General features: G+C 51.9%; 1 protein-coding gene across 1 annotated transcript in view; it reads right to left on the reverse strand.

Annotated features, from left to right (window-relative positions):
* Nucleotides 1–3,502: 3,502 nt before the first annotated feature.
* GPC1 (glypican 1) overlaps nt 3,503–12,462 on the reverse strand; it is a 203,248-nt gene continuing 194,288 nt past the window's right edge. Inside the window, exons 5-9 of the mRNA XM_086618360.1 lie at nt 10,092–10,222; nt 6,474–6,593; nt 5,591–5,724; nt 4,224–4,399; nt 3,503–3,723 (exon numbers count right to left, since the gene is read on the reverse strand). Coding sequence (XP_086474486.1) covers nt 3,503–3,723; nt 4,224–4,399; nt 5,591–5,724; nt 6,474–6,593; nt 10,092–10,222 — 782 coding nt within the window. The remainder of the gene's footprint in view (nt 3,724–4,223; nt 4,400–5,590; nt 5,725–6,473; nt 6,594–10,091; nt 10,223–12,462) is intronic.

Consider the following 12,462-nt stretch of genomic DNA (forward strand, 5'->3'; position numbering starts at 1 on the left):
TCACAGAATCATAGAATGGTTTGGGTTGGAAGGGACCTTAAAGATCTAGTTCCAAACCCCCTGCCATGGGCAGAGAAATCCTCCACTACACCAGGTTGCCCAAAGCCTCATCCAGCCTGGCCTTGAACACTTCCAGGGATGGGGCATCCACAACTTCTCTGGGCAACCTGTTCCAGTGCCTCACCACCCTCAATGTAAAAAATTTCTTTCTTATATCTAATTGAAATCTCCCCTCTTTCAGTTTAAAGCCATTGCCCCTTGTCCTATCACTACACACCCTTGTAAAAAGTCCCTCTCCAGCTTTCCTGTAGGCCCCCTTTAGGTACTGGAAAGCTGCTGTAAGATCACCCCGGAGTCTTCTCTTCTCCAGGCTGAACAGCCCCAACTCTCTCAGCCTGTCTTCATAGCAGAGGTGCTCCAGCCCTCGGATCATCTTCGTGGCCCTCCTCTGGACCCGCTCCAGCAGCTCCATGTCCTTCTTATGTTGGGGACTCCAAAGCTGAACACAGTATTCTAGGTGGGGTCTCACGAGAGCTGAGTAGAGGGGCAGAATCACTTCCCTCGACCTGCTGGCCACACTTCTTTTGATACAGTCCAGAATACGACTTGCTTTCTGGGCTTTGGCAGAAGCTGTCACCTTCGGGGTCCAGAGGGACGCTGAAGCGTGAGCTCAGCCCCAGCCAAAGGGCGAGGGCGTACCAGGAAGGGTTTCTCCTGCGTAAGTTTTTCCTTTGAGGCTTTGCCTTATTGATTTGGATTATTGGGTTTTATTATCATAACAGGACCAATAACTTGGGCTGCTAAATTGTTAAAATATTAACTGGACAATCAGTAAATCCTTGGCTTCACGTTTAAGGTGTATTCCCCCTGGGGCCCAAAAGAAGCTTTTGAGGGTAACAGGCTGACAGCAAACACTAACTGCACAGAAATGGAAACGACCAGGACTTTCCTTTCTGCAAAGTAGAACGCTGACCTTGGCAGTCATGTATTAAAACTCCAATTCAACTCAACTGTTTTTCTGAACAGGGTACAATGTTTTAATGCCCCTCTCCTTTTTCATTTTTTCAAAGTTTCTGCAGGACTGGTTGTGGGGATTTCTGTAAGTGAAGGCTAAATTGGTATTGGCAATTCTGGTTAAAAAAAAAAAAGAAAAAACAGGAACTCTTTAGAGTAGTAAAAGTAAAATGTGGAACTTGCCTTATTTCTAGAAGTAAATAAATCTGTGACTTGCATTTATCCACTCCTGGGTTTTGATGGATCTAGTGGTGTTGTATGTTCTTTAGCCAATGTCCAGCATCCTGGCTTTCGTTTCTGAAACCCCACCAGATTAGATCAGAAGGCGGCACGTACAAGGCAGGAAGGACACCGAGTCAGTAACGTCAGTCATGGTGACCTGGAGTAGCCAAAATCGGGCTAAAATCTCTGCCTAGTCTGACGAACCATGAGCGTCGTTACCTGGCCCCAGGACGAGGTGGGCAGGAGCTGCTGCTGCCTCCCGCTGCCTGGTGGGACCCCTGCCCCAGGGAGGGCAGACAAGCTCCCCCCGCACCCAACTGCACCAGCTTTCGGCATTACCTTGCTCATGTTCTCATCTTCCCTTAAATTGCACGTTCTAGCAACTGCTAATAGTAAATTTTTCTTTTTTTCCTTCCCCTTTTTCTTAGAAAATAGCCAAACCCCAACCCCATAATGTTTGCTTAGCCTGAAGACACGTCTCCTCTGGCAGGACAGAGGAGAAATGCTCAAACATGTGCTGTGCAGACCAGCAAAGTAAAAGGTAGCTGCACCTCTGCCCTCCCTCTCGCCTGCAGTACAAACATATTTGAAACTCAGACCCAACTCCACAAGAATGAAGCCCAGCCCCTGGGCGTGCTCTTGGCCCAACCGCTCACCGTGACTGTGTGGTACCTACAACACCTGCTAAATCTACTTCTCCGGCTGATGCTTGCCGCACCCATCAGGTACAGAAGCCTTCTGGAAGCCCCGAAGTGCACAGCCCTACAAGCACAGACACTCCTACAGCTACATGAGGATATTTATATCTTTCACTGACCACCCCTAGTCTCAAAACCTGGCACAGAGTCCACCCCATCGAGCATTTTGGGGTTAGGCACCTGCCCACATGACCCAGTGGCTGGTGTGTGGTGGGATGGTGCTGCAGAGAGTGACCCTGGTCCTTCTCTGAGCCAAACCAGAGCCACCGGTGGGTGTCTGACCTGCTGTGTCACCCCGTCCCTGCAGCGGTTAGGGAAGGTGCATGGGAGGATGGGGAAGGGATAGGGAAAGCAGGGATACACTTAGAAACCTACAATGCAACAGGAACAAACACCAAAAGAAAAAATATCTCAGCCAGAAATATGTCCTGTCCCCACATCCTCCCCAGTAGATGCTACCTTGAGTCAGTCTCCTGGTAGGGACAGTGTGCAGCCCCTCTCTGCCCCAAGGCAGCTGCCTGGTCCATCACTCCCACACGGGGTGAGCTCTCACAACCAGTCATGATGCTCCAGTTAGTAAAAAGTCTCTGGTCTTTCCTATTACCAAAAAAAGGGATTCCCACTGACGGCTGGGGCCAGAGGAGGAGGAGGAGGAGGCAGCACAACTGTCTGTCAAGTGGAGAATCCCACTGTGCGTATTTTCATCCCTCTGTTACCTACGACGGTACTGCACTGCAGGTACAAATTGGACCATCATTACTTGGGTAAAAAATGGCTTTCCAACTAGCATGCAAAGAAAAAATACCCCAAACCCCAACCCCTAACACTCATTCCCAGTCACTTAGATGTAGGAGACCTACATTTCAAATCGTCATCAGCTACGAGCTCTAGCCAAGAAACCCACTTGTGACCTTTCCAGCGAAAAAGGAAGTTCTGCGTTTTTGGTTCCAACAGCCACTGCCAAACTGCTTCGGTTCAACCCACCAAACCTGCTCCCGCTCCTACGTGCGCAGCTGGAAGGGGAGGGCCGTCTCTGCCTGCCTACGAGGTACAGAGGGAAAACCCAGAGGAGCCCCCGAACGCAGCACTTGAGCAGCGCCGACGACCTCAGTCTCTCCGCGTTCCGTTACGATGCGGCGTTGCTCTCGGCCCCGTCGTGCTGTCGGCAGCGGCATGGCAAGCAGCGCTCTGGGCAGCGGCTGGGTGACGACGTCGGGGCAATTGCATATTCCACTGGAGGCAGCAGAAGAGCCGCCCGCGGAGGGGCCGGCTGGGTCTCCCCCGACGCCTCTCGAGAGCCAGTCTGTGGCAATAACAAAAGTAAAACAATGAGGTACGGAAAGAAGGGCCCAGAGCTGGGGAAGAGACCAAGAAAGAAGAAAACAGCTCGAGCACTGCCGGAAGTAGCAAACAACTGAAACCTTTTTCTCCTCCCTCTTTCTTTTTTTTTTTTTCTTTTTTTTTCTTTTTTGCCAAGGTGAATTAAATACGTCCTTTTGTTGGTTGGTTGGTTTTGGCAAAGTGAAGCCCTCGGCCGCAGTCTCTTTCCTGGCTGTGCTAGTGAGGAGTTACCGCCACAAGTGTTGCGCGGCAATGAAAGCCACCGAAAGGAGGAGGAGGAGGAAGGCAGAAGGCAAAGATCTGCTGCTGGCCCCATTGATGCCGTGTCCAGACTGCTTAGGAATAGCGTGCGTTTCTGGCTGCCTGGTGCTGGGGCTCTTAGAAAGTCTTTTGCCACACACATCGTCAGGACAGCTATCGCCGCTCCCGGAGCCGCTCATGTCGTCACCTGCGCAGAGACAAACACGGGGTGAGCCCTGACCACCCTCCTGATGGCAGGTGATGTCCCTGCCTTCCCCTTGCTGCAACCCCTGGGAGCTCTGGCCACCAGCCCTGCCTTGGCCACCTCCTCTCTGCATCTCTCACTAAGAGATGCAAGTCCATCCCTGATCTCCAGCTGACTTGAACCACACGCTGCTGCAGCAGCCAGAAACCTCTGGGGCAGATGAGAGCAGAGGCTCCATCAGCCGGGCTGGGCTGGGACTGGGGAGAGCACCTAAGGCTTCAGCGAGGCGCCGAGAGCAGCACAGCCTCCAGCCAGCCCACAGTGAGTTGGCTGTACTCGAACAGACCCTCTGCCGCCCCGACCCAAAAGGCAGGTCGCCACAACCCCTCTCTGCCATCAGCGCCCAGCTCCAGGGTCTGCACGGGGGTCTGTGCAGGCTGCCGGGACTGACTGCTCAGCCCCCTCTCGCCGGCCATGAACCTCTCCGGTTCTGCTAAACTCACTTGCGTCTTGGAAATCCACATCGTTCCCGATGTTAGCGTTGCCCAGCCGGTTTGTCATGATCTTTAGCTGCATGATTTGCTGGCGAATGGTCATATCTGGCTTGGTGATGTCCACCTCCACCTCTGGGTTGTTAATCTGATTAGCTAAGCCATCCCCCATCACTTCGGGCAGGTAACTGCGGAGGAAGGCGACAGGTTTAGATGTCTCACCCCAGCTAAGCTCACCTCTCCCCATGACGGGCACCAGTGGTAATCCAGCCTCTCTGAACCCCAGAGAGGCTGCGGTCAGTGGTGTGGGCTTGTTGAACAGCCTCCAGACGCTGGTGTTCACTGCCAGACAGCCAGCTCCAGGGATGTCGAGCCATGCTGCTGTGGTCAGACCCCATCAGGGCCTGGGGCTCGCCCCGGGCTGCCCTCGGCTTGCAGGAGGTGGCTGGTGGCCTTGCAGTGTTGCTGTCCCCGCATGGGGAGGGGTTTCCTGCAGGAAAGGCTGTGTGTGGGGCAGAGGGGCTGCTCTCAGGCTGGTACCTGTGCAGCTGCAGTGACACTCCCCTACGGAAAAGCTGTGTCCGTTTGGGAGGCTGAGGAGAACCTTCATCCCTGCCCTGATTAAACCCTGTGGGAACTGACACCTGGGATGACTGAATGTCCCCAGGTCTGTACGAGAAGACAGGCCCTCAGGGAAGCTTCCGCTAACTGAGGGCTGTCAGCTGGCACACAGATCTGCTCTGCTTCCTTTGGCACCATCCCGGCCACCTGCCCCGGCAGATCCGCGGCACTGCTGGCAATGACATGAAATAGGGAAGAACCAAAAGCGCCGGCTCTGGGCTGGCGGAGACCAGCCCAGCAGGTCTGTGGAGAGAAGGGAAGAAAGGTGGGTGTCCAGCAGCTGCCCATCTCCCCTCACAGCCATCCTTCAACCTTCAGCCTGGGTGGGAGATGTTTCTGCAGCTGTCTGATGTCACCCAGGTACCTCCTCTCATTAGGAAACAGCATTTCAGAGCAGGTATGGATAGAAAGATGCGTGTGCAATTCTCAGTGACAGCTTGGAAGGTAAATTCAGCCCTTCCGCCTTCTGAGTGCACGTGGAATTGCAAAACTGCTTCATTAGTACAAAACCCCACAGTTTTTTCATGGCGGGTGCATTTCAATGCTTAACCTCCCGACATACAGCAAAAGGACAACACGCTTGACGTTCCCAGGTATCAGTTTTTCAGGAAACGCAGCATTTCTGTGGTCAGGGATGGACCCTTTGGCTCAGTGCAAACAAGTGGGGCTGGCTGAGATAATGTATAAGTGCCTTTTATCAAACCCTCCCTCTCTCACCCCAGAACGGTGCTATCCCGGCACCTTGACCCTCTCCATACCTGCCCTTGGTCATCCCGTTCCAACACTTGTCGTCCGCCGCTGAGCTGGCCATTACTTTTTTGCTGCACAGGCTGCCAGGCAGGGTGATCCAGTAAGTCTTGAGAGCTGTCAGATTCCCTTTGGCATCTAAAACCTGTCAACAGAGAGGATGCTCAGGGCCAGGAGAGCTCAGGGGTGCCCCAGGGCTGTGGAAAGGACAAGGATTCTGGCTGTTTTTATTTTGTTTTACCATCATGAAGTCTGTTTTTATGCAGACAGGGACGAGTCACCAACCTTACCCTAAAGACCAACCATCAAACCCAAGCACCCAAGGCCAAAGGTTACATGCTAAGGACTGTTCTGGTACCATAAGATTAAACAGGAGAATATCATCTTCTGGGCCATGAGGGCAATGCTGAGAAGCAGCCTTGGTGGGAGCCAGCAGTGGGACAGGGTGGGACAGGCAGATGTCTGTGAGTGAGGAGCCTCTGAAATGTGGGCCCATGGCATATTCCACAGCTCATCATCCACAGAATCCAAAATCTCCATGGAGGAGGACCGCTGGCCCCAGTATCCAGGCTGGACTGCCCGAGGCTGAATGACACCAATGTCAAGGAGTCTTTTCAGATAAGTTTGGCACCAAATCCTCGAGAAACTGGTTATGAGCAACCTAGACCCCGACCCTCTGCTGAGGCAAGATCAGATCTACTTAGGTCATGCCAGCACTTACTGATCTGATCTTCCTCAGACTCACCAGCAAAGGTGATTCAGCAGCCCGCGGGGTGGCCTGTCCCAACCCGCAGGACCCAGCACCGTGCCGGCCGGGCTCCCAGGGCAGGGAGTGTGCCCCAGCACACCTACCCGGACACACTGGCGGGGCAGAAGCTTTGGAGGCAAACTCACCAGCATCTCCAGTGCTTGTGCAGAGGATTTTGCTTCCAACGCAACCTTTCCCCGCCTCTTCTTGTCCTCGCTGCTGGAGCCCTTTGTGCTGATTTTGGGATTTCCACAGCCTTGGAAAACCTGAAAAACAAACCAAACGCTCTATCTTATGATTTGATGCTATTTCTTTAATTAATTAGCACTCCACAGCTACGTTGTTTTTTTTTTTTCTTCTTCTTCTTAAGTATGTTTATCTTTCCTACCTGCAAGATCTCCGAGATTCTGGCTGGGTTTCTGGTCAGGTTACTCGTGTGGCAGGCTGTGTTTTCAGCAAGCACACTGTAACTGGCTTTGGTTACCGCGATCAAGCAAAACGTTCAGCACTAACCCAGAATTAGCACATGTTTTTGAATGAGTCACCAATGTTGATGTTAAACTATTGGTAGCAATTTTATCTGTTGATTATGACTGAAAAATGAAACTCTGCCAAGAACAAGATGAGAGTTGCTCACGCTCATTACTTCAGCGGTGTGAGCTTCAAGACTGCAGAGCATGTGAGCTTCATTGATTTGGACAACAGGCTGAGGTGGGACTACCCCAACATCTCTCTCAGTCAGCACCCACACTCAGCCCATGAATGTCCCCTCGGAGCAGGGGAGGGCTAAGACAGTACATGTGTCACACAGTCTGTCAGGTTGGATGTTTCAGGAGCAAATAAGGAAGCGGAACTGATCTACTCCTTAACTTTGGGTACCAAAAGGAGAGCAGAAGACCTTTGAAGGTACGAATCCGGGTACTGTTTCTCCCAGTCTCTGCGTGACCAGTCCAGATGGTGACAGCTCCACTGCAGATAGCCAGTGCTCCAGCAACTGAGCCTCGCCGTGGCTGGTGGAAGGAGTGCTCGGAGAGCCAGATTTAATAAAGTGCCAAAGGTCAGAAGGGCCTCTGCACTGTCAATTTGATTCAGGAAGCACCAGCCTTTACAAAGGAAGCCATCTGATTTGAAAAGATGGCCTCAAGCTTGCTGCAGTTACCGGGGCGCTGTCAGAAGCTATCGACAAATCCGACTTTGCAGGGTGAGATCACGACCTCCGACAGGAGCACTGCCAAGGCAGCTTGTGCCAGCTGCCGAGTGCTTTTACTAGCGGCCTGACAGCCATCAGTAAAGACCTCATCTTGACAAGAGTTCCTTTGGTGACAGTGGGTCTCATTGCTGTGTCCAGGGGACATTCAGACTGGAAACCTTCCCCCTGGGGTGCACCGTCCTGCTGACCAGATGGCTCCAAGGGACTATGGCAGTTCAGCACCAAACCATTTTGCTTATCTGAGGAGGGCCATGAAGATGATCCGAGGGCTCAAGCACCTCTCCTGCGAAGACAGGCTGAGAGAGTTGGGGCTGTTCAGCCTGGAGAAGAGAAGGCTCCGGGGTCATCTTCTAGCAGCCTTCCAGTACTTAAAGGGGGACTACAGGAAAGCTGGAGAGGGACTTTTTACAAGGGCATTTAGTGATAGGACAAGGGGTAATGGCTTTAAACTGAAAGAGGATAGATTTAGATTAGATATAAGGAAGAAATTCTTCACTCTAAGGGTGGTGAGGCACTGGAACAGGTTGCCCAGAGAAACTGTGGCTGCCCCATCCCTTCAAGTGTTCAAGGCCAGGTTGGATGAGGCTTTGGGCAACTTGGTGTAGTGGAGGGTGTCCCTGCCCATGGCAGGGGGGTTGGAACTAGATGATCTTTGAGGTCCCTTCCAACCCAAACCATTCTATGATTCTGTGATTCTATGATCTGTCTTCTTTGCTCGGTGCAAAAGGCCCCACCTTTGAAAACGGCATGTAGAGCATTTTCAATTTGGTTCTACCAAAATAAAACCAATTTAGTTTCACTGCTGTATCTTTCCTACTGGCCTAGTACTTCTGTTACCAGCAGACAACTCTTTGAGGAGGTGGAAGCCCTGGGAGGTCTCCCAGAGAGTGCCTCTGGTAGCGGTTCCAGCACAGTATGGTACCAGGGCCACCATCTTGCTGGGCCCAGGGCTTTAGGTGGGCAATGCCCGTTTATGAGGGGGAGAACACGTTTCATGAAGACTGAGGTGATTAATAGTCTCCTGCCTAATGACAGCAAATAGGTGTTCGCAGCCTTCGATAGCTCCTGTGGCCTGAAATCCATCAGAGAGCCACAGGGAGTGAGGAGGAGTGCGAGGAAGCAGGGGGGAGTGCTCCACGCTGCGGGGAATGCAGGGCTCTGCACCAAAAACGTTCCCTTCCAGTTTTACCCCAGGTCCCAGGAGATCACACAACTGAGGGTGTTACGGGGCCCAAGGGCCACTTCTGGCTCTTCTCGCTGATGGCAAACCGTGCCCTGGCTCCAGGCTGGTAGCGCTGGAAGCCCTCAGCCGCAGCCCCAGCCTGCTGCCCTCAGCTCTCAGAGGGAAAAGCCCCAGGAGCCACCTGAGCCGGTCCCGAGCTCATCCGACAACTGCACCCTTTACCTGAGCACTTTGCTGTGTCCAAAACCAGAGCTCACAGCTGCAGCAACATGCAGCTCCTGAGCTCTGCCCCAGTGCCACCAGCAAAGACTGCCATTCCCCTGGCCACCAGAGCACACTGAGCAGCTTATCAAATGCGTTTGGTTGCTCCAGTCGAACACTGGTTAGACTTTTTACTCCTTTTTGATTTTACCAGATTTACTATATGCCCCTCAGAAACACTTTTCTTTGCAGACGATGTCATGTTTTCCCACATCATGGGCTTGCTTTTATGTGGACAACCTCAGTCTCACCTAACAAGGGAAGAAAGAACATGGTCTATCCTGTGAGAAAAGAAACCTAAATGAGTACTTGGATGCACGGTCCTGTTAGTGCTGTGACTTGTGCCAGCGAATTCCTGCTTGGCTGAGCAATACTTTTGGCCCTTCCCTTCTCCGAGACCCAGTCAGGACCTGCCCCGCACCTTTCGTCTGCATTTCTGCCCCAACTGGGGGATAGCTGCGGGACTTGGGGCACGTCTGGGCAAAAAGCAGAAGCCCTGGAGAGCTGTTTTTGTTCCCAAAGCTTCTCTCACCTGCAGCTATAGAGGTATTGTGGTTAACTGGATAAATATACTAAAAATAGAAGACCAACAGAAAATAGCTTCATCATATGCTTCTTGAAAGACAGGTGAGCATCAGGAGAGCCTGTTTAATGCTCTCCACATGGACTGCCAGATTATCACTCTGTCCCACAGGTACAACCTGACAGCCCAGGGTTTCCACTGTGGAATTACCCCAGGGCGGGTTAAAGCACCTGCCCTCTGTCACAGGGGACTGGGCACTTTCTGTAAATGCCTCAGCTCAACCAAAACACTTCAGGGCTCTTCAGTCACAGAGGCACCTGACAGCAAACGGCACCATGCTGCCCGGTCATCGCATATGCAGCTCACCCTGCGCGTCTGTACCTAAAGGAGGCTGTCTGGATGTAGCAGGGAGGAATATTTGGGAACACTTGAGATGTTTTTTGCCTGTGTAAGGTTAAAAGAGTGGGCATTTGATCTTTTTCATCCTTGTCCTCCTTTAGTTCAGTTGAATAGTGAGCACAGAAAACACTTGGTCCTGGCAGTCACACACAGTGTCTCCTCTGCCAGGCCCAGGCACATGCTCTTACCTTGGCTGTGATGGAATCTTTGTTTTCTTGCAAGTTAGAAATAGCTTCAGCGATCCTCATGTGAATAGTCCCTATTACAGCGTCTACGTTGTACGGTCCATCGATCCGATCAGCCACTACGACCAGGGAATCTAGTAAAACAAGACAGAGGCATCCTCTCATCAGACTCGGTAGGAACTGAGTTAAAGCTCACGCCGGGTGGGATAAGCTGTTGGCCCCTCGGCAGCTTGTCGGGAGACATCTCTCCGTTTTCATTACTGCCCAAGCGCATCCTCGTTTTCCTCTGGCATGGGGCAGCCGTCCCTTCCCTGCACACAGGCGAAGCCGCCCTCAGTGGCAGAGGAACAGAGGTCATCTCCTGCAAACGGGAAATTCACACAAAGTGACCAACATTTCCTAGGGTGCTGCAGAAAGGAAAAATGGAAAGTTAGTGCAGAAATACTAAATAATGAAGAGCAATACTTGGCCAGAACCCTCCTAACTCATTGCATGACTTCAGCAAAGCGCTGCAGCCAGCAGAAAGGGAGGACTGGGATCAGCAAAGTGCCAAGGGCACTGGACGTGGGCAATAGCTTCTACAGCAGTGAAGGAGCGAGAAAAGGAGTATTTCTCACCGTCACCTCTGGAAAGACAACACGTGACCAGCCAGGGAAACATCAGGCTGTAATGGCAAAGAAGCAGATCAAAACGCCCACCACTGAACTGGTAAACAGGACAGGGAGTGACTGAGGGGTGCCTCTTGCTCTCAGCTCCTCTTATCTTGGAAAGTTCTGCTGTCCAAGTGCTCCTGCCTGGCCTGGAAGCTCCTGCCTGGGTGGCTCCTTTAGGACCATCTTTGGCTTACAAAAAAATTACCAACCTCTGCCTACCTGCAGAGACGTTTCTCAGCTCTCCAGCTGGGTTTGAGGCAAGGACAGCCCACACTCTCGCAGGGCTTGGGGCACTGGGGAATGCTGCTGCAGAGGAGGGCTGACATCCTCGGTGTTCAGCAAGATTTAAGAAGGATCTCAGGGCAGGGTCAAAACTGGGTTTGGACATCTAAAATGGGATCTTAACCAGGTCTGACTTTGTAACTCTGAAAGTCATTGTTATGCTGCTGCTACCTCTGTTTCCTGACACTTGTGCTTTAATAGCCCACACATAAGATTGGTCAGCATTTAGGGACTTGGCATTCAGTTACATGTGACCTCAGATGGCTGCATTGTGATCTGTGTCCCCCAGGTAACACGAGAAACCCCCTGGCAGGACCAGGGATCTGTCACGAGCGCTGCGGTGGCCTGTGTTCATCTGCAACAGAAAGTGCTTCGTGTTCCTGCGGCCTCACCATGTGGAAGAAAAGTGAGAAGTGAGATGACTTCATGTTGGTTCTTCCCTACGCAAAGAGGGTCAAATCTCAGGGTTTAGGTTGGAGATCTGTACCGTTCATAAATGGGGTTATTAATTAGCAGTTGATTAATTCTTTTGTTCTAAATCCTGATACCTCACCCATCAGCCTGGCAGAGGACTGTCACACCAGATGGTGTGAAGTTGCAGAAAAGCTTATTCAGCATGAGTTTCTACTGCCGACATTACTCATGAGCAATGAAACCACCACGTGAACTGTACCTGGCAGTTCAAGAGAGTATCAGTAAAACACGTCCTTCAACCTACACCATCCCACAGTGTGTACGTGTCACCTGTGATACCGCTTTAAAGGACTGATGCTTATCTTTGAGCCGCGCAGCAGATTTCCTCTGAGCAGGAGTCCAGCCTGCTGGGGCATAACCACGGACCACTGGCATTTCAAACCTGCCAGGAAAGCATTAGTCCCTTGCCTGGGTGGGCCGGTAGGACTCGGCAGAAAGATCCCAAATGACTTCCAGGAGGTCTAGGTGAGCGCAGAGGCATTAGGTCCACAGCGGACGCCGTGCGCTAATAACAAAGGTCAGATCCTGAGCCCACTGCCGTTGATTCGACAGCGCGCCCGGCCCTCGCAAGTATGTTCTCTCTGCTCTTACGTGAGTGATACTCAGACCCTGACAGCTCCCAGAGCCACGCAAAGACTAGAAGAAGGACAGCACAAACCCACAGAAGATACCAGATCATGCCCGCAGGGCTCACAGTCCGAAAGCAGGTCCAGCCTGTGGGGGGTAAGGGCAGTCAAACAACTGGGAGGGCTCAAACCTCAGCCAGTCTGGAACGTGGGTCACAGAACATGCTTTGCTCAGGTCTATAATACAGGATTTAACAACATGCAAAGTCACAGCTTGGAAACATTATGTACTTATTTTCAGCACTTAAAAAAAAGAAAAAAGGTTTTGCTGATTAGCTTGAGTGAGAATAGAAACAAGGGCCAGAGTTTCCAAGCTCACGTGCCTTCTTTTCCTGCAAC

This window comes from Tauraco erythrolophus, chromosome 11 (genome assembly GCF_009769465.1).
Source record: "Tauraco erythrolophus isolate bTauEry1 chromosome 11, bTauEry1.pri, whole genome shotgun sequence".
NCBI lineage: Eukaryota > Metazoa > Chordata > Aves > Musophagiformes > Musophagidae > Tauraco > Tauraco erythrolophus.